This window comes from Macrosteles quadrilineatus, unplaced genomic scaffold (genome assembly GCF_028750875.1).
Source record: "Macrosteles quadrilineatus isolate MER2022 unplaced genomic scaffold, UCM_ALF_1.0 Scaffold_9__3_contigs__length_116548681, whole genome shotgun sequence".
NCBI lineage: Eukaryota > Metazoa > Arthropoda > Insecta > Hemiptera > Cicadellidae > Macrosteles > Macrosteles quadrilineatus.
This window is the reverse complement of record NW_026542602.1, coordinates 38,341,961-38,364,931: the sequence shown is the minus strand read 5'-3', so window position 1 is coordinate 38,364,931 and position 22,971 is coordinate 38,341,961. Positions and strand designations below refer to the sequence as shown.

The following is a 22,971-nucleotide window of genomic DNA, read 5'->3' as shown; positions in this document are numbered from 1 at the left end:
CAAGGTTTGAACATGGACTTCTTGCAAAATCGTAAAATAAGCCTTTAAAAGAATCTCGTACAAACCCCCTAAATATAAAAAAACAATGCATGCTGCAAATTAAACTATAAGAGGAGAGTATAATTAGTATTATTTTACTACTCAAAAGTGATAAAAAAATAACCAATCACTTAATCTGTATGGCTGCTACAAGCACTGCATGGCTTAAAGAAGCCAGCCCTTATTAAAAAAAAGAGCTTTTATCCTTGTTTTCGTTTTCATTTTGAAGCAGAAGCACTATCTCTATCTGTCAAATAGAAATTTGAAGTTTTAGTTTTGATGTTTAAACTACACAAGTTAAATAATTATCCGTAATTTTAGCTTTAATAACAAATTAATACCGTAATTGTACTTGAAAATGAATAATGTCTTCTAGAATTAACTGGATGATTAAATTTTATCAGTTCCTAAAAATATCTTGCAGATTGTGATGTTTGTTGAAAGCTTCTACCTTAGGCATAATGCATAATCTTTAAAGTTATTCTAATCCACATGAATCTAACTCAAAACTTAAAGCTTAATCTCATACTTTTAGCCTTCTACAAACAATGGACCTTAACAAACCTATCATTTTTAAACACTCAGACATACTTAAAGCTATTTCTGAAATTGGGTTATGTGCTGCAACCGATGGAATATGGGAAAATCAGGTAGGGTATGACAGCGTTAAACCGTAGATAAACAATGATTTAATTATAGGCCCTATCATTATCATGGTATTTCTTAAAAAAATGTGATAGTCTTTTTAAATACAACCAGTTGTAGGCTACCGGTATAAATTTCACGTTATAAACATGACGTAATAAGATGTTCTTATAGAATTTTAGATAGGTAGGCCTAACTTACCTCTAATTTGTTAGCTAAATGTCTGCAATTAATTCTTTTTGCAGACAACTAATCTTTTATGAATTATTCAAATCACTACTGGTTGGCACTGTGCATTACCTGAACCTCTAGTGAACTGTATACTGAAGTAAGAGAATATTCACAGGAAAACCACTGCTCATGCAGGGAACACTGGCTGGATAAATTGATTATAATCATAGGCTACCAAGGTTAATAAAATAAGGTTTTTAATCATAGGCTACCAAACAAATTTGTTGTTTCAGGAATTCCTTGAAGATTGGTTTGTGTCTCCCCCAAGATTCACAACAATTCGAATCAATACACTGTTATCATCAGCAGAAGAAGTTGAAAACCTTGTTATAGAATCATTAAATAACGTAAGTGTTGGGCATTCTTGTTTAATTTGGTAAGCCGTCTGGCTTGTAACTTAGTCATTATTCTGTCATATAATATGTATGTTTTTATTTAGGAGCACCGATTTCCAATATTGTGGTTTAAGTGTCTCATTGTTTTGTTTGCCTCTATAGTAATCAAGGATACAGTTCCAGGGCCTTTAATGGACTGTTATTTTAATGTAAATACCTATTTTGTTCTTTAAATTAATTATCAATTAATAAATATGCACGAAACATACTGGTACCGGTACCTATAGGCCTAAGTATTTGTAAAAGATTCTTAGAAACAATATTTTTTGATGAGACATGTTAGGCCTACACTTAATAGTTTTTCTATAAAGGATCAATATTTACAAAGAATCTTCTGGGTCTAGTTTAGGTTTAATGTTTTAAATGTTACTTTTGTTAATATTTATGTATCCCATTGTTAATCATAAATGTAGCCTAAATTGATCTAGTTGTTGCAAACTATTGACTGATAAACTTTGAAATTCAGTTTTAGATTCTAAGATAAATTATTAATCTATACTAAATCTTTTAGCTGTAGTTAAATTATAATTTCTTAGCCATGCCTTTTTATTGTGCCTCTCTACACATTTTATTTAGTAGGCTAACTTATATCATTTTAGGAGGCATTGCGAAGAGGTGAGTTGGCTCCTCGAGTGAGTAGGTTTCCCGATGTACCAGAGTTGCTGGTATTGGATCCCTGGGTCCGATTGGCCCTGCCGCAGCCTCCGCAGAGAGAGGTGGTAGTGGACGCAGCCTGCGGAGCAGCCGTGCTGCGAGGGGCTAACGTGTTTGCCCCAGGACTACTTGCAGTGCCATCTGGTATGATATTTGGACAAGGGATTGACTGCTGGAGAAAGATATGATCAATCATTAGGGCGGAATTACATCTAATTTGGGATTTTGTCAATACTGGATTTGATCAGATCATCGGTGATTTTGACAAGTTGCGAGTAATGATGATGGCGTCTCCACAATCGTGGGAGATGTCGCCGGTATGTCGGGTGATGAAGATTACGTCTTTTTAGGTGAGATGTTCTTGATGGTGCAAGTTAACGAAAGTGACCGTGAATGCAGGATAACTTCCCCCATTATTGGTTTTTAAAGATCAGTGCCACAAGAGCTGAAAATTTATTTGTGTTTTTTTTTTTACTCAAGGTGGAAAAAAGATTCTGTTACATCCCATCCTGATAATCAGGAAGGAATAAAAACCTGTCCTGAACCAAAAATTTAATTCTGTCCATCCCTTTAATTTAGACCATTTTCATTGAATCAATATCTTTAAATAAATATCTTTGACTTTGAATAGGACAAGGAGACCTCTCGTCGAACTGTTAAATTGAGCCTATTTTGATATGTTTCATTTTTAACCTTGAGTGTACTAATGTCAAATAAAGGGTTCTCTTTTAAATAAGAGGCTAGATTTTACAGTTTGTGCTTTATTTGTTGATTATAAAACTAAAGGACATGCTATTTTCATGATAAGGTTGTCGACGAATCAAAATATCTTGATGATATGACATGGCTGTTTGAGGTTAACCACTTCATTACTTAGTGTGAGCTGCTTCTGTGTTTTATGTCAAATATTTTATTACAAGGGTTTATCTCTACGTGAAGAGTGCATAATGTAAATGCAAACATTTTTTTACGTAGGCCTACATAAAAACTAACATCAAACTTTTGAAATAAAATTGTTTGTTTTATATCTATAAACCTGTCAGTCACAAGAAATTGTTGTCAAAATGGACACAGCTGTCAAATTTGGTTTTAAACCCTTATGAATTGGATTCATATCCGTGGAGTTGTCCCATCTATATAAATAAAATTAGAGTTTTGTCTGTACATTGCTTAGAATAATGAACTTTTTGGTTATTTTTACATTTCATAGGTCAGAGAAACCGAATCAAACCTTATCTCAATTTCTGTCTGTCTGTCTGTCTGTCTGTCTGTCTGTCTATCTGTCATTCTCTTGGTAACGCTAAAATACGCACTTTATTACAACTACTCCTCAATAACTATAGCACTGTCCCGCCTGAAACTTATTTTCCAAATACTATACATATATGAGATGGTTTTAGACGTATTTCATCGAATATGAGACAGTTAGATATTTAACAGTAAACCCTTGAAAATCAAGTTTTTGTCGATTTTTGACGTGGAATTTCTGGAAGCCCATGTTAACCTTATGAGAAATGAAATTATTGAATCTTAACAGCTGTTTCAATTAAACAAGTTGGTTCTGTTCTGTGATGTTCAATAGCATTAAAGTTACAAGGATTACCAACAGGGTGCAGCACTAGCACTATTATTTCTTTTACATTTATGACAACAGCTAATTTGCAACCTGGAGGCGAGTGAGCGTAGCGAACGAGCTAACCTGAAGGCAAGTGAGCGTAGCGAACGAGCTAACCTGAAGGAAAGTGAGCGCAGCGAACGAGCCCCAACATACAGGTGAGTGAGCGTAGCGAACGAACTTCAACCAGGACGTGATTGAGCCATGCAAACGAGATCAGATAGTAAAAATAAAAGTAAGCCTACCGTTATAGGATCGACCGGCAGACACAGAGGTAATTTAACCTTTTATTGATTGTCATACCGATCCGGAACAACAAAAAACAACATAAAATGAAGCTATGTATAATAGTTTGGCCAGCATATCTTAAAATATGCAAACCAACTGCTGTTCTTTATATAAGAAGGTTTCAACTGAATATTATAAGATCCCCGTGCGTAGAACGGGTACACAGCTAGTGCAGTATAAAAAAATAATGAATATTAAAACATCATCTTAATATTTGGTGAAAATGTTGGTGCTTAGATAATGTTTGGTGATATGTAACAGGTACACAGGTGGGAGATGATGTTAGCGTGTTTGCTGACACGGCTGGGCTCTGTTTGAGAGGGTTGTCTGTACCCTTCAGTGGCCCGGGCAAGTTCCACGTTGGCGCTGGTGTCATGAGGATGTCTAGAAAACAGCTGTTGCAGAATGACAACCACCCTAAGTAAGGGTTTGTATATTTTCTGTGAACAAATTAGTGATAATGTGGCCAATACCACATTTTCAAAGTTGGTACCTGGACCAGGTCCTAGTGAAAATAAATTCTCTCTTTTCAGTGGCTGTAGGCCTATCATTGCTGACTTAATTGTTCTTATTCTTTAAAAGTAAGTTGTAAACATTTATATGTTTTATGTTGTAAAAGTATGTTGGCTACATACAAACAGTAATTAAACTTTTGTGATCCATGGGTGTGTTTATGAATTGTATTTGTATAAGGGTTTAAATGAATTATGCAGAAATTTTGAATTGAACCGGATTATTATTTTTTTTTTTTACAATTATTATCGCCTATAGCCCATGGTCAAGTGTCAATTTATTACCGGCGTTCCATCGGTTTTCTTCTTCTTTTGTTGCATTGGTAAAAAAAAAAAAAAAACATAAAAATTAGGTGGTGGTCATAGTGTTGCAGTAATTACAACAGTATCTCAAGATGTCGCCCTGTTCACTTTTCCAATATTACGGTGGTTACGAGTTTCGGTTGGGACTCATCACTAATGTACGTAACAATCACTCAGATACCAGGGACAGATCTACGATTGGTGTGGCGTTTTAGCCATCATAGTTACATCAGGTCGCTTATAGGCCTATACTTCGATAACATTTTAACATTTGTACCTTTGCCAAGAACCTGTGGTACATTGCGTTTACCTAGATCTTTACTTTTAGAACTATTTGTCTTGAATTAAAACACTACACACACTTTGATGATTAATTTAATTGTGCCTTTGGCAGTTTTACATTTTTTGTAAGGGTACGGTCCAAATCCTGGTCTTGTTACTATCTAACATTGACCTTTTGCTAGATATTATCATTCATTGATAGCCCAATAACAAATGACATCTCAGTCCAGAACAATCTTGCTTGGAATCGAACCTGTGATTTCATCATTTATTTCTCCCAGGAAGATCTTACAATAAGATTAGTTTTGAATGGTCAAATATGTCTATGTTGGTATATGTGGTCTATGTGTGTGTTGATATAGGCTATGTGCTATGTTGGTAAGATTGTTGCAAACTTTTACTAAATTATTTTGTTAAATAAGCCTTTCATTTAATTTTATACCTCAAAATGTTTATTAACATTTAGACGGGGTGAAGATAAGTAAAGGAAGAGCCTTGTTACAGAATTAGATCAGCTGATTCTACAGCCTAGGCCAAAAAGCTTAATGACCAAGTGCAGTTGGGTATAATTTCGAACCATTAAAAAAACTCTGAATTTTTTTCTCAGGATAAAATTGTTAATCTTCTGACTGTAGGTGAGCATACTCTATCCTCTCAGCTACCCAGCCATTACACTATAATCCAAGAGAAATTTGAAAATTAAAAACCGTCTGACTAGCAAAAGTTAAAAATTATAACCAACTAACTAGTATTTTATTAGTTTTGAATGCATTTCCAGAGGCATAGCTGTAGAGATGACTTTGCCTGCAAGTCATGTATCATCAGTGACTTTACCTCCACACCTTGGTCTTCTGCAGAACCTTCCGTCAGTGTTGTGTAGTCGAGTGGTCGACCCACGCCCAGGAGACAAGGTCATTGACCTGTGCGCAGCTCCGGGCCACAAGACGACTCATCTAGCTGCTCTTATGAACAATCAGGTGATCGTCAATTAATTGTTGTGTTGATTAATTTTATTCTATGTAAGCCTTGAGGTGTTTTTAAAGTTATGAAGAAATTAAAATTCAAGAAATGTTAACAAGAACCTTGATGTAACAACGGAGCATTCTGTAGAAAAATGTTTACTCTTTTTACTGTATTTTAATAGAATTTATCAAAATTTGAAGTAACATTGTATCTAACTGTTTGCATCATTGCAAAACAAAGTGTTTAACTATGAAATCTTATTGGTTATTGTACTCAGTAACTTAGTATTGTTAGGAATAAAGGTTGGTACAGATGAGGAAATTCTTTTTAAAAACTTGAAACTGAGAAAATGTTCATATCCCCTTTTGAAGACTAGGATTCCGTAAAATGTTATAAATAATTTAATCCAATTTTGTCATAAGACAGACCCAATTTATCACCACTATGATCATTTCAGGAAAGTTGTTACATAATAGTATAGCCTATAATATCTTTATATATAGTAGCCTACCTTTGCTATTAAAGGACTCTATGATACATAAGGCTGTGGTGTCGGGAGTACTATTTTTGTAACTCAATGTAAGAAGAACTGATGAGGATGTAATAAATGTACTTCAATGCTTAAGCATGGTGTATTAATATTATCCAAGTTAATCTTGTTTAATTATAAATATTACTTAAGTAATATTGAACATGGTGTAGGTGTGGCGTAGGTGTTATTTTTCATCTACATAACATCGATGTTAAAGACTTTGTTATAGAAATGTAAATGAATTGGAAACTAACCTAACATGGATTTCAAGCCGCCGCGTGGGTTAGTAATTGACGATAATGTTGCTAACAATTGGACATTATTTAAACAAAAGTTCAAAAACTTTCTGCTCGCCTCAGGGAATGAAAGCAAAGAAGACAAGGTGAAAATAGCTATGCTGCTAAATTGCATAGGTGATGAAGGGATAGAAATCTACAACACATTTAAACCCGAAGAAGCTGATACACTGCAGAAGGTAAATGAACAGTTTGATAATTATTTCATGCCCAAGAAGAATGTTGTATATAACAGGTATAAATTTTTTACAAGAATTCAGCAAGAAAATGAATCAATTGAACATTATGTAACTGCTCTGAAGAGTCTAGCAAAGCCGTGTGAGTTTAAAGAAGACGAGGAGAGTCTAATTCTTGATCGTGTAGTGATTGGTATAGTGGATAAACAGCTTCAAGAAGTACTTCTTCGAGAAAGTGACCTAACCTTGACTAAAGCTTTAAATCAGTGTCGAGCCGCTGAACTAAGTAAACAGCAAGCGCAAGTAATGCAAGGTAAGGTAGGCCTAAGTTCATATAATAACATAGGCTTACATGCCATTAATAATACAAGACCTAAGTCGTACAATAATGGAAGAAGTTTTAGTTCTCAGAATAAAGCTAGTAATACTAGGCCTAATCAAAAACAAAGCTACCAGTCTTCTACAGTACGTGAAGATAAAAAGACAGCTCAAACATACAAGTGTTATAAGTGTGGAACTGAACATACAAAGGCTAACTGTCCAGCGTACGGAAGAACGTGTAAAAAATGTGGACTTAAGAATCATTATGCCATTGGTTGTCAAAGAAGTGCCAATAAAAGTAAGCCAAATCATAATAAAACTGTTCATGAAGCTAAGCTAGGGTTAGAGGACATGGAAGATATTTTTATAAGTGCCCTATTCCAAGAAGACACAAGTTCGCAGTCCAGTCCGCAGCATGCAGCCCAAGGAGGAGTCCAGTTCAAAGATGTGTCCAGATAGGTCGTCGAGAAGATCAACAGCATGGAGAACAATAAAGTGAAAGTGTCATCGTGGATGCAACAAGTTAAAATTAATAATCAAAGTGTTAGTTTTAAACTAGATAGTGGTGCTGAGTGCAATGTGTTACCTGAACATGTAATGGATCAGTTGCAGCTATCCAAGGTCAGTTTAGAGCCTAATTATAGCAAAATCCTAAGCTATGATAATCAGGAGTTAAAATTTTTAGGAAATGTAATTCTTGATTCGGAGGTCAATGGAGTCAAATACAAAATTAAATATGTAGTGGTCAAAACTAAAAGTGTTCCAATACTAGGGTTAAATGCTTGCATAAAGTTAAATTTACTTCAAAGAATAAATAATTTAGAGTTAGATTCAGAGAGTTTAGCGTCTAAAATGAAGTTTGTAGACAAGCATAAAGAAGTTTTTACTGGTATAGGTAAATTTCCTAAGAAATTACATCTCGAGCTCAAAGATGGTGCTAAACCTGTTGTAAATTCAGTCCGAAGAATTCCTGAATCAGTCAAGCCTAAGCTTAAAGAGGCCCTTGATAGGCTAACAGAATATAATGTAATTGAACCAGTTGATTATCCAACTGATTGGGTAAATAATATTGTAATAGTAGAAAAACCAGACAAGTCCTTACGAATATGTTTGGATCCAATTCAGCTTAATGAATGTGTAAAGTTAGATCCGTATCCAATTCCATCGTCAGATGAGTTAGAACTATTGTTACGAGGAAAGTCTTATTTTACAGTACTTGACATGAAAGATGGTTTTCATCAAATAGAATTAGATAATGAAAGTAGCTTGCTAACTACATTCATAACTCCTTTTGGAAAGTTTAAGTACAATAAACTACCATTCGGGTTACGAGTAAGTCCAGAAATTTTTCAAAGATATAATGTTCAAATGTTTGGTGACATTCCTAATGTAGGAATCTATTTTGATGATTTTATAATTGCTACGGAAACAGAAACAGAACATAACACAGTCTTAAATCATGTAATGGAAAGAGCGTTAAAAAACAATGTTAAGTTCAATGCTAAAAAGTTACAGTTTAAAGTAAGTAGTGTTAAGTATCTAGGCATGATATTTTCAAAAGAAGGTGTTACTCCAGAACCAGAACGTGTAAAAAGCATTATTGCGTTAGAAGAGCCTAAAAGTAAAAAAGAGCTACAAAGTGTTTTAGGTGTAACTAACTATCTATCTAAGTTTGTTCATAACATGAGTCAGTTAACTGAACCTTTAAGACAACTTTTAAAGAAAAATGTTGATTTTGTTTGGACAAAAGATCATACAAAAGCATTTGAGACACTTAAGTCTAAGATTGCTGAAGCGACATCGCTTAAAATATTTGATCCTAAAATAGATTGTGAAATTTTTGTTGATTCATCCAATTATGGGTCTGACTTAGGGGAGGTACGAATGAGGCATTTAGTTCAAAATTCGCGAACAGCGCTGTAGTAGAGAGCAATATGTCAATGAAGGTTTACTATTCGCAAAAATAGTTCTGTTCATAAAATAAAATTATAAATGCCTCAAATTCAATTTTATAATTTTTTAATTATAAAATTAAACTATCATAACCTAACCGAACTAACCAAACTTGCTGATAATTAAATAATATAAAAAAGATTAGTAATAGAAAAAATAATTATGTTTATTAAATAAAACTAGAAATTGCTCAATTAAAATTTTATAATGACTTAATAATAAAATTAAACTGTCATAACCGAACCAAACCAACCAAACTTGCTGATAATGAAAAAATCTGAGACAAAAAGTTAATGCAACCAGCGAGATTCGAACCCGGGACCTTTAGCACGCCAGCCCGGCACGCTAACCACTAGACCACCGAAGCCGTTGTCCACAAACCGTATTGTTACGGTAATAGCGTTCCCTCAGCTAATAAGAAGCCCACAGCTGTCATCGTAGCCTCTTCCGTACCTCCCCTGAGTAAATACCATCCAATTATGGGTATGGAGCATGTCTTTTACAGCAAGGCTGTCCGATAGCGTTTGCGTCTAAAGCACTAACCGATACAGAGTTAAGGTATCCAATAATAGATAAAGAAATGGCAGCTATGTGTTTTGCGTTGTCTAAGTATCATAAATTCATTTATGGTCAAAAGGTTACTGTGTATACTGACCATAAGCCTCTAGTTTCGATTGTTTCCAAGAACATGCATAAAGTTTCCAATAGGTTACAGAAGTTTAAACTAGAACTACTCAAGTATAACATTGAAGTAAAATACTTACCTGGTAAATCTAATGTACTAGCAGACTCATTGTCAAGGAAAGTTGATAAGAACATGAATGATAAGAATGATAGTTATTTAAACAGTGAACTTGAAAAATCTGTAATGGTACATAGTCTAAGTAATCAGTTAAGTATGTCTGAGAGTAAAAAGCTACAGTTTAAAATTGCTACTGAAAATGATGAAGTTTTGAACAAGGTTATCAAATACGTTAATGAAGGGTGGCCTGGTTATAAAGTATTGGATAATGCATTGAAACCCTATCATAAGATTAAGGATGAAATTTCCCATGAAAATGGTTTGCTATTTTTTGGTAACAAGATCATTGTTCCTTCTGTATTGCGACAAAGTATGCTAAACCTAATTCATGAATCACATCTTGGTGTAGTTAAATGCAAAGCTAGAGCAAGACAAATTTTGTTTTGGCCTAACATAAACAGGGACATTGAAAACCTAGTTTTAAGTTGTCAAATATGTGAAAAATATAGGTTTGCAAATGGCAAAGAACCATTGTTAAATCATGAAAAGGCTACTAGGCCTTGGCAGTTTGTATATAGTGACATACTAGAGTATGGTGGAAAAAATTATTTGGTTGTAAATGATGCTTATTCTAACTGGGTAGAATTAAGAGAGCTATTTGACAAATCAGCTAACAGTGTCATAAGAGTTCTAAAACATATTTTTTCGCAGTTTGGCGTACCAGATCGTTTTGTTTCAGATAATGTTCCTTTTAGTTCTCACATGTTTAAATCGTTTGCAAATGAATATAATTTTGAAAGTGTGACCAGTAGTCCTTTTTATCCAAGAAGTAATGGTAGATCTGAGAAAGCAGTGGCGATATGCAAAAATCTGTTGAGAAGGGCAAAGGACAGTGGTAAAGATATCGAATTGTTGCTATTGGATTATAGAAACACTCCCCTTAACAATGTTAATGTTAGTCCAGCACAGTTATTTTTAAATAGAGTATTGAAGTCAAAAATGCCTATAAATACAAAGGCATTAAATCCAAAAATAGTTCATGTCAACAGAGATAGGTTAGATGAAAAATCTAAGTTGTATTACGATAGGACATCAAAGTCACTACCTATGTCATTTTGATAAAGGTGATAATGTTTTGATTCAAAAAGGTAAAGAGTGGATAAGTGGTAAAGTCATTGAAAAGTTAAACTTTCCCCCCAGAAGTTATGTTGTTCAGGATAGATATGGTCAAGTGTATCGTAGAAATAGAATTATGTTAAGAAAGTGTTATTCTAAGGTTATTCAGTCTGATTATTCTGATCTAATCGCACAAACTAATTTTGGGTTAGAAAATATTGAAAGGCCTAATCAGAATGAGTTTGAGAATAATGTTAACATACCAGTACCAGTACCTAATGTTTTACCTAATAGGCCAGTAACAAACCAAACCACTAGATTCGGTCGAACCATCAGAAAGCCTAACCATTTGAAGGAATATGTTTAAGTCTGTCTGTTCATTTGTTTAATCAACATTTGTCTTTATGGATTTAAATCATTTTGATTAAAAAAGGAGGATGTTACATAATAGTATAGCCTATAATATCTTTATATATAGTAGCCTACCTTTGCTATTAAAGGACTCTATGATACATAAGGCTGTGGTGTCGGGTGTACTATTTTTGTAACTCAATGTAAGAAGAACTGATGAGGATGTAATAAATGTACTTCAATGCTTAAGCATGGTGTATTAATATTATCCAAGTTAATCTTGTTTAATTATAAATATTACTTAAGTAATATTGAACAAAAGTTATGTAATTTTGATGTCTTAGGACTGATTGAACCAAGAGTTCTAAAATTGAAAAATTATTAGTATGTATGGAATTTTATAAAATAGTACAGTACAATATGAATATAGAAGAAATTCTATACTGTAGGCTACTGTACTTCAATATGAAATTACATTCATCATTATATTACTGTACCTACTAAAGAAGAACTGTATAGTAGGTACATTAATCATGCACAACATTGAACTGTAATGCTAACAGTACTGACAAGTGACGACAAATTGGGGGACTTTTTGCAATCACTTATGGTCACTCTAATTCACCCATTCATTAGGTCCATGGAAGGTCCAACCTTTTTTTAAACCCAGTGTTCCTGGTCTTTTTTAAGTTAGGACTATTGGGGGACTACTGTAATTTTAGGTTTACCATGTAGGTAGTCTTTGAGTAAGATCAGGAGATCACCCCTCTCATATTGACACAACTGCAAACTTTTAGTCTTTGAAATACAGGGGATACTGATAGCACTGGACAAGATTGGCCGCAAGATAGAAACAATGAAGAAACTTTGTACAGCAATGGGTGCAGAAGTTGTCCGATCATTCATGTTTGATGCTACCAAGGCTGTTTCACACGAGGCTTCTGACGATTGGTCACCCCCCTTCCTCCCCGACACGTTTGACCGAGTTCTGCTAGACGCTCCATGCAGCGCTTTAGGACAACGACCTCTGTTTGGAAACTCAATCACTGCGAAACAGTTGACTTCTCATCCCAGACTACAAAAGAAATTGTTTGACACTGTGAGTAAACTTATTTTGGAAACTACAGTAGAGTTTTGCAAATTTAAAACTGATTGGGTAGTAGTAGTAGTAGAAGAAACTGAGTGGATAGCTGGGTTTTTAGTAGTCGCTCAACAGTTAAAAGGTTGCCGAATCGACCCTGAGATAATTCAGTGGCTTTTTATTTATTTATTTACACACGGCAATAGGCCTACCATTTTACATTGAGTTTCTTGATGTTTGATACTGCAAATATAAATATGCAACATGCATGCCTAAATTAATTTGTCTAAAAATAAAAATGTACAAAAGCTAGCATGAGTTGTTACATGCGATTTTCATTGTATTATTTTTTTATGGTTGTTTTTGATCCAGCTGTCCCTGATTATTGGGCTTTAAATAAATTATCCTGACTAATGAAATAGCTGATCTTCATCAGCAAAACAGCTAGCCACACAGATCATCGCACTCCATTTTAGATGAAGTTGGGCATAATGTTTAACAAATGCCAATTGGGATTATCGTGTTAACACGTTGACTGCTTGTGCCACTCAGTCGGCGTCACTAGAGCTTCCAGGTGGCGCGCGCCAAATATTGTCGGCGTCCGACCACCTGTACATTGAGTCAATATGAGCTCAGCCATTGCCGGGGAACGTTATAATCGTTGCCAGCCTGTAGCTTAGAATGCAAGCTTTATTTTGGTGTAGGTTGGTACTAAAATTTCCCGTAAAATCCCGTATGGCAATGCTTTTGTCCCGGTTTCAGGGATTTTCTCTCTTCGACCCACATTACAAAGACACTGGCTACGGATCCAGGCAGTGCTGCTACCTTTGGGTGTTTCAGTGAACTACGTCTACCAGTTTATACACCAGTTTCTTTTATAATATGTTTAAGTAAAATTTCAAAAATCTGCTCAGTAGTATTTTTTAAAGTCTGTAACCACTGGATTATCCTTTTAACTTGCTGTGACTGTACTTCACTAACTCAAGATCACGGCACACACCAGTAGGTTTATCGGGATGGGCCGTTGAGTTTTTGAGAAAGATTTGAACAAAAAAGCTACCTAAACACATAAATACGTCTGAACAGTTTATTGTGAAAGTAGTATAGTGACTACTGTTTTTGTTGTTGTTGTTTAGGCCGTGCAGCTTGTGAAGCCAGGTGGGACCATTGTCTACAGCACGTGTTCCATTACTGTTGAGGAGAATGAAGATGTAGTGAGCTGGGCACTTGACCGATACCCGCAGTTGGCGCTGGTACCTGCCCTACCATTGGTTGGTAGACCCGGAAGCTCAAAGGTGAGAATTTGTCATCTATTCACTTTCATATTAGGGATAAGCAATGATACCGTTTTCAAAACGTGGTTGTTTTTCAATTTATGTTCAATGTTTTCTATAAATCTTTATGTTTTGGACAGTCTGTTTTTTTTTTCAGTAGGTAAATTTGTATCAGTTTTAATGGGAATTTGAAAACTTTTCCTAGAAGTTGATTATTATGACTTTAAACGCTAAATTCATATCTGGTTTAAAACAATCTTGAACTGAATTAGACTAAAATGTAGTGTTTAGTAGTTAGTTAATTCTTTGTAGTATCCAAAAAAACTTTTAGTTTTCAATACACAAAAACTATTTCAACTTTCCGATTGGTTCAAAGTTAATTACGGGTAACATACATAATATACAAAATCATACAATTACAGACTGCCAACAATTTTTTTGGCAAAAACTATTTCATGTTATAAACTAACAACGTTCTACATTTTGGTTATAGTTCTAGGGACTAGTGTAAAAAGCTGACAAAAGGAAAAGACACTCCTGAATGGTTATAATATAATATAACATTAATTAGTTGAGATAGTTTGATTCTTGCAAATGGTTCGAAAGTTATGAAAAACATTTTAAACACATGAAAAAATCAATGATTTGTTTTTGCAATGATGTTATTGGTACATTGATGCCGCTGTTACCATGGATAGTGAACATCCATGGTTGGCTATTGACGCTCATCCATTTTCCATGGTAACTCTGTTAAAACTTTTGTAGTTTGAATTTTCCCTATTTTAATTCCAAGAGCACTTGTAACGTTTTATGTAGATGTGAGGAAGAAGTGCCAATCCTGATCTTCTTTACTATCTAATATCGTCATAGGTAGTTTTAGAAAGCATTAATTTTCAAACAACAGGCTAGTATTGTGATTTTTAGAACAAATGAAGAGGAGCTATCATACCTGAGAGAAAGTGTAAGTAGGTCATAGTAAAAACATAAGACACAGAAAACACAATATTTTGTTCCCTAGGGGACCAACCTGGACAGACCTTTATGACTGAAAAAATCACTTCCTAGATATGTTTTGGTACATCATAAAAAAAGGTTTTAGAGCATCTTTACACTAGTTGATAAAATAAAAGCATGGAAGAAAATAAATAGTTTTTGAAAGGTAATTCTTAAATGAAACTTTAATAAAAGGTTGGTGTATATATTAAAAACCATTTATTTTGCAAGATGTTTAACACTGCAGTGTAAACGATCAAGTTGTTTTAACCCTTTGCAATCGGAATGAATATTTACCGCTATTACTCGGCGATCGCGCGTCAAGCTCTACTGGCCGCCGCCAATTAGCGCGCGGAAGTCAGATTTTTCCCACAGCAGTTGTCCTTTGCAATTGGACGGCCAGCGGTGCTGGCCGACAACGATTTTTTTGTTTGTATTTTAATATTCCAAACTGACTGGTATGATGTGAGTGTATGATGTGACCTGTAGAGTGCTGCAACCTAGTGAGGAATTGTTAAACTAAACCAGCAGGCTTGCAACATCATATTGTAAAAATTGTGGAGGAAACAACTAAAATAAACACCAGCTGACCAGCTGTTGTTCTGTCAAAAGTGCTGTCTTAATCATCATTGTTTTGGTTTTTGGTTAAGTTTTACATGATTTTAATTGAGTTTTTGGTGATATCTCAAGAGATTTATGTTTATTTGTAATTTTAATTAAATTTTAGTGTACATTTGAGGTGATTATAAAAACACTTGTACGTTTACGCATAGGCGTACACTTTTATCATAATTAGGCCTACAATAAAATTGTTTTATCTCGTATAAACATTTAGTAGTAAGAACGGGGTTATGTTTGTTTTTATTCCCGTATATTTAACTAATTAATAATGGACGATCGTTTAAGATCAGACCAATTGAGAGACTTATTATTTGCTGATGAAGAAGATGTTGACAATCCGGGTATTTATTATGGATTAAGCCACAAAAGCAATGTTAAGTGTTTTATAAAACTTGTTTAAACAATAATCCTGGACTTCATTTGGGCAAATGATTTGAAAAATACCACTAAGAGAAAAAACAAATTATACAATTACAATTGTTTTATTACAATTTAAATCCCCTGTGCCAACATTGCAGGCTTTCAGTAAAAACAATTCCAAGCTGCCGGGAGCGAGCCGCTATGATAAATGCCGAGGGGGCGAAGGCCTTGGACATGGCCAGTACAGCTGGCCGTCTGACTGTCAGAACCGAGTTAGTATGGATAGAATTCGGACTCGCTGCCAACTGCGTTGAGGCCACTCCTGCTGGCCTTCCGATCGCAAAGGGTTAATGCAACTTGTAAATTAAAAGTTTGTTTACAAATAATTTTTAACCAAACATAGCTATTTCCATTCATGATTATTTACAAAAATAATTGATTGATATCTCACCATTAATTTTGTCCAGGAGTTTTAGAATTTTCATCCTTTCTTCCTCAATATTAACAAAAGTGCTTTTTCATGTGTTTTTGGATCATCAAGTACTTGAAACAAGTAAATTGGCAGTGTTCACAGCTGTAAACATCATGGTTTTCAAACCGTTTGTGCTTCTGTAAAAGCTCAATAGTGTAAGTAGAATAATCACATCTGTTGCATTTAAACACCGGTTCTTTGGTGTGCTTACGTAGGATGTGGTACATCAAAAGCGCACGTTTTGAGGTCCTTAAACCACAAGTGGAGCACTCAAAAGGATATTTGTTTTCTAATCCTATTTTTCTTAGTTTCAAGTCCCTATTGGTCATATCAGATGACCCATTTACTTTTTCTTTGTTGCAGTTACTTGATTTGCTTTTGAAAATATCTGTAGCCTTAGGTGTTTTCAAAAAATTACCGCTCACCTTCATTTTGTATTTGTCATGTCTCTTTAAATGTTGTTGTAAAATGTAACGTCTAGTAGTTGCATAGTCACAGTAAGTGCATTGATATGGAAATTGTCTAAGGTGTATCAGTGAATGTCTCTTCAGTTCGAAGGAAGTTCCGTAAGCTTCATCACAGTTTGAACACACAAAGGGGCGAGCACTGTCCGGCCTCTTCTTCTTACTCAAGTGTCGTATCAAATTATAGCGGTTCACAAACGTCTTTTTACAATGCGAGCATGTGTACCTATCATTAAACCCATGGATAGACATGTGTTTCACAAGTGTTTTTTTGTATGTTGTGCTGTAATTGCAATGTGCACACGTTTTCTTTGTTTCACTTCTTTGTTTTTCACTATGTTTTTTGGTGTGTTCGACTAAACTATCTTTCCTTGCTGAATGGTAATCACATATGGAACAGGTAAAGGACTTACTGGACAATCCATGTGTGGACATATGTCTGTATAGTCTATTTTTAGTGGTAGTAGTATAGTGACAGTGTGCACATTTCAATATTGTTTTTTCATTGCTTTTTGTAACCGATATTTTCTTTGTTTTTGTTTTTTGTTTTGTGAAACAAGGTGTTTGGACTCTTTGGCTGTAAATTTCCAAATCCTCTTCTACATTTTCTGATATTTCTCTCAGACTCTCCCTTTTATCAATGATTACTTTTTCTCCTTTACAGATACTTTTAAAATCATTCGAAACTCCCTCTTTATAGATGCTTACCTCTTTTGCTTCTTTTAACAAACTTTCTCTTTTTTCTTCTTCTTTAACGTTGTCTTGGTATTTTGAATCGAGTTTAGAAATATTCTCACATTTAATCAGTTGATCATCAGTTTTTTTAACGTTGTCTTGGTATTTTGAATCGAGTTTAGAAATATTCTCACATTTAATCAGTTGATCAACAGTTTGTTTAATGTTTTCTTGGTATTTTGAATCAAGTTTGGGAATAATCTCATATTCAATCAGTTGATCAACAGTTTGTTTAATGTTGTCTTGGTATTTTAAATCGAGTTCAGAAATATTCTCATATTTAATCAGTTGTTTAACAGTTTTTGATTCTAATTCTTCATGTTTATAAAATTTTAAGTTTTCATTTTTAGTTTTTATCCTTGAACAATGCTCCTCAACTTTGATCTTACACTCATCTTTTACCTCCATTTTTATGGACGCTATGTTATTGTCCTTATTCATTGTGAATTGCTCAGAAAAAATACTTCTTCTTCTTACATAAACTGGAAAAAAAATAAAAATAGTGTTATAAGTTTTATCATACTATAATCTATACTAAAATACAGGTTACGTTTGCGCACAATGATTTCAAAAACGGCTACTATGATTTCTTTTGAATTGTTAGAAATATCTTAGTTTCAGGCTAAAAACAATATCCATGCTAGCCACTGTCCAGGGAAAATTCGTTTTTTGTTAAAAACTTTAAATGAAATTTTAATATTCGTCTTATGGAAAGCTAGGTAGCCAAGACAGCTTTACGAAAATTTAAATAAATAAATTGTAACGTTTTATGCTTATATATTAATTATTTGAAAACTGAGTTTCTTATAACTAGCTGTTACCCACGGCTTCACCCCGTTTGACTTCATAAGTATTAATAAAACTATTGATTGGTTAAGTTAAGCTGAAATAAACAAAACCGAATAATGTACAAACAAATAATCACACCTGAATTTAATAAGGTAATTAATTGAAAGAATAACATACAAATGAGTACAGCTGAGGTATTTTTAACATTAGGTATTTGGAAAGTCCCCTTTAGAAAGGAATTACGACCTTAAAATGTAATTTATGAAATAATGGATAGTTTTGCACAAGGTTTCTCGACACGACAAAACATTTTAAGTATATGGTTTATTGGTGTGTGACTTGTAGTTTTCTCAAAAGTTCATGGGTACTTTGGGATTTATATATGGATAAACTTTGCCTATTAGACAATAAGCTTAAATTTATTATCTAAAAAATAAGTAACTTAGATTAATAATGTTGCCCATATAAATTATTTTGAATGATTTTACAGATCCTTTTAACACTTAAATGGCTATTTGTTTAAATATTGATGGAAGATTATCATAATCATTATCATAATCAGATAATCATCTACAGTACGGTTTCTAATTAGTAAATACATGACAAAAGAAAAAGACATTTCCATAAATAGGCCTACCATTTAGCATTGATTATTTAATACACTTGGAGTTTTTTTACTAAGCAATGGGATGATTACAACTGTTCTAAATAATAGAACTTTTTAGCGCAATAGATTATACACAAATAAATGCTGAACTAAGATCATGGAGGAAAAAACCAAAGGGTGTTTTGTAGTTTTTGACGATGCGCCACCGGAATGGGCATGTTGTTTGACGATTTATTATAAAAGATAAACAATATGGATCATAAACAAACAAATGTCCTGAAAATAAACATGTTTGTATCATTACTTCTTTTTATTTAAATAATTATTTGTTTATTTTGTTATCTTGCCCGTGAAGTGCTGAGCGGCAAAAAAGACTTTCCCCACACGCAGATGTACAGTCTTTGTGGGGATTTTTTTTCCTTTGTACATTGTTTTAAGCCACGATTGTACTGATTTGTAATTTTGGAAATAAATATATTCTTATTCTTATTTTTTACTTCAATGTAACTGTTAAAAACGTTCAAAGCACATGAAGATATTATAAGACTCCATCCAGTGATGTCATTATTTTATTTTTTTATCCATACTGTTTGCGTTTATGTTCTAATATCCATAGACGATCCCATAGTTGCGACCCAATGACTAACATGTCGCAACCAGAGAGTGCACTATATTCGCAACTCGCAACAATGCTGGTCAACAGCTGAGATGTTAAATATTATCACGAGTTTGTTATTGAACTTTATGATACATATTTTCAATATTGATTGTTCGTCTGTTTGGAAATGATTGTTAATTAAATTAAGGATGAAGAGGGGGACATCTACCGAAGAAAAATTGGTTTTACAACTTAATTTAATGTAGCAAAATTTAAAATGAACACGATTTACACGTAAAACAAATTAGGTATATGTTTTATTGGTTAAAAATGGTGGAACCGTTGATAATAAATAAATAAATAAATAAACTATAGTTCCAAATTAATTGTTTGATTCTAACATAATAGTTTTATTTGTACATATTTTTAATGCGATTCAGTATAAAACTAACCTCTTCACACTTGCATAAAAAATATACTAGGCTCAAGAGCAACAAGTAAAGGCATGATTTTGAAACTTTCATTATACGACAAAAAAAAACACATCTTAGAGTATTCGGAGTGTTTATTTGCAGTTTTTACTAACATTTTTGCTGTTTTTATGTTTACACTTTAATTTTTATTTCTTAGAGTAGATTCATCAGTGGAATTTATTGGTATTGAATAAAAATAACATTTTCTTAGGCCTAGCACAAAACTGTACGATGCGTCTAAGATTAACTATTATAATATCAAGTCTTACACAATGGCTCAGATTTAAAAATGACAATACTGTAAAGATGCTATTTTTAAATTCAGAATTTTTATTTTGGTAAAATATGTACTCTAACCTGACCCAGCATTCTTTTAATTCCTTGTACATGTATTGTTCTTTTACATTTGAAGTTGTTTGTCTGTATCTATGAGGGTGTAACTTTACAACGAAAAACAAAATGACTAAACATACCTTAGAAGTTAACAAGCCAATAACACATTGTTGTAGCCCAGAGTGCAACTAAGTGACTACCTGTATAGCAAACACACCAAGCGATCTTGATAACCAGCAGCACTGTGTGTACTGTGTGGGCTGAGAAGAGGAAGTGAGTCAGCTGTTTAGTCTGGAGTCAGCTGTTTTATCCCTCACTTCATTTTGCACATTTCCTCTGGTTTCAAATGAACAAGCAAAGTAACCTTCCTCTTAACAGCGTTCTAGTAGAAGCTAAATCTTAGGATAGGCTAAACTTTGTAATGAGTGTAAACGACATGTAAAATCAAACAGCTTATTACATTTTTTCTTTTACTTTTAAAAAAAAAATAAGGTCCAACCATGAGATTTTTGGCAATAGCTTGAATGAATAAATAAATTGCTTTATTTTATAAATAAACATTCCTCTCATAACAAAAGCATACACCGGCAGACACAGAGGTAATTTAACCTTTTATTGATTGTCATACCGATCCGGAACAACAAAAAACAACATAAAATGAAGCTATGTATAATAGTTTGGCCAGCATATCTTAAAATATGCAAACCAACTGCTGTTCTTTATATAAGAAGGTTTCAACTGAATATTATAAGATCCCCGTGCGTAGAACGGGTACACAGCTAGTTTCTGAAATAAAATTTAATCAAAATACACTTTTATTCCTAGCATATACAAATTAAATACACAACTACATCCATTTTATACAAAATAAAAAAGAAACATATTTCATAATGGTTTACATAGCTTTTATTTTGTTTATCTAATTTTTTAAAATTATTAGGTTTTAATAGGTTTTGTTCATAAATAAAATCAATGAAAATTACTATGAATATTTAATACAAAAGACAGGATGACAAGTTTTTGATGACATAATTATTTTTTGCTGAAATTGGCCTTAAGTAAGGTCCAGGTGTTACCATGAGATTTTAGGTAATAGCAATTGATATTACCAAACATGGAAAATTCCTATTAGGCTAGTGGAAATGCGATTACCAAAATGGTAAATTTACTAAAACAAGTCAAAAACAGCAGCCATTCCAAGATATCTTGAATTCTATAATTTTGCCAATAACAACGTGGTGTAATAATTGCAAAGTCAAGAAACCTTTGAACGGGTGCCATTTTTGACTCGTTGGTCCGTTTGGGTTTGCAGCATTATAATCTGCAACTTTATAATCTTATGATTATTTAAAACTTTCTACTGACTCCTAGTGGCCGTCCTCAATTGAAAATTCATAATCCCTTGAAATTTTTTGCTCGGTTGTGAGTTTGCAACATTGTATTTTACTAATTAAAAAAACTTAATTCGATGAGTATACCAACTTATGTTTACAAGGTCTTCCTTTGCATCCTAGTGGGGGACTCTGTATTTATAGATGCATAAAATCTCCCCTCACTCAATTAAATCCAAAGTGGTGAGCCATTGAACTGCTCATATGTAAAGCTGACCAACTGAATCAACAGGAAAAGCAATAATTCAATTAGTACTAATTGACTATTATCCCCATAGTTTGGTACTTAACTCCACATCCAGTTTTACTTGGTTGTACAGTAGACCCCCTCTTATCCGGACTCCTCGGGACCAAGGCCAGTCCGGATAATGGGTTTTCCGGTTAAACCGACGTCCCTTAAAAGCTTAAAAAAAGAGCTTAAAAAAACAAATAATTTAGTATATCAAAGTGTTTTTGTACAATTATTGGTTACGGAGAAAATTCAAAAAATTGTTATTTTAAAATTCCCATGTTATTCTTATGGAGAATATTGTAAAATGTTGTAGTTTGCTTGTTTATGGATATATTTTGATAAAACTAGGCAAAATTTATTTATTTTATACTTAGCTATTAATATTTTACTAAAAACCCCACTTTAACAGTTTCCTTGTAGCAGCAAACCTAGGGACTCGTTAAACCTAATGTTATTTAAATAGATTTAATTGAAAATCAATTCCGACAAATGGAAATTCGCTTAGTCGGCAGGTTTGCTGCGGCGGGAGTATTTTTTTTTTTCATTTTGGATGTATTCCAGAGTTCACTGACGGAGATGCAACGCTGCCAGATTCAGAGGTTTGGTCCTCCCATTGGATCAACTCCACAGCTTGATACCATCGGCTTCTTCATTGCCAAATTTACCAAACTCAGTTAAAAATAAATGTTTTTATTTGATGTTTCTCTATTGCTTGTTCTCCTGCTTACATTCATATCCACTTCCTTTCTGAGTCCATCCTTGCACTAGGCTGCTTAATCTTTTGTCATCCTTCCACAGTTCATCTTCACCATCTGCCAATTTACTTGTTCTTCTCCACATCCCTCTTCATCTCATTTGTCCACTTTCTTCTTGGGATCCTTACCATTTATCACCTTAATTTCTAGTTTTCTAGCAATGAGAAATTCTCTCCTGATTGTTTAAGGTGTGTTTTCCTCCAACTTGAGTAACCGTACTGCGTGCTACGCAGTTTAGCTGAAGAACGTAGCGCGGACAGGAACAGCATGGTTAAAATAGGACACATCACAATTGTTTTTCTAACAAATCTGCCAATGCATTTGCTGACTAGCAAATTTGCAGTTCCACAGTAGCGATCTGCTATGGATCAGAGAATGA

The 22,971-nt window shown here is 33.8% G+C and overlaps 1 protein-coding gene across 1 annotated transcript; it reads left to right on the top strand.

The window, feature by feature from the left end:
- The first annotated feature begins 301 nt into the window (after positions 1-301).
- LOC129003353 (tRNA (cytosine(72)-C(5))-methyltransferase NSUN6-like) lies at positions 302-22,541 on the top strand. The gene is made up of 8 exons (XM_054431644.1): positions 302-689; positions 1,149-1,262; positions 1,910-2,108; positions 4,129-4,288; positions 5,743-5,941; positions 12,226-12,513; positions 13,632-13,790; positions 22,399-22,541. The coding sequence occupies exons 1-8, from the start codon at positions 588-590 to the stop codon at positions 22,513-22,515; spliced, it is 1,338 nt and encodes a 445-aa protein (XP_054287619.1). The 5' UTR covers positions 302-587; the 3' UTR covers positions 22,516-22,541.
- The last annotated feature ends 430 nt before the right edge of the window (positions 22,542-22,971 follow it).

Excerpts from the sequence above, each read along its gene's own strand:
- LOC129003353 (XM_054431644.1), top strand. The coding sequence starts at position 588 with ATGGACCTTAACAAACCTATCATTTTTAAACACTCAGACATACTTAAA. Across the intron at positions 4,289-5,742 it reads CAGAATGACAACCACCCTAA|AGGCATAGCTGTAGAGATGA; the intron begins GTAAGGGTTTGT and ends ATGCATTTCCAG. Across the intron at positions 12,514-13,631 it reads AAAAGAAATTGTTTGACACT|GCCGTGCAGCTTGTGAAGCC; the intron begins GTGAGTAAACTT and ends GTTGTTGTTTAG.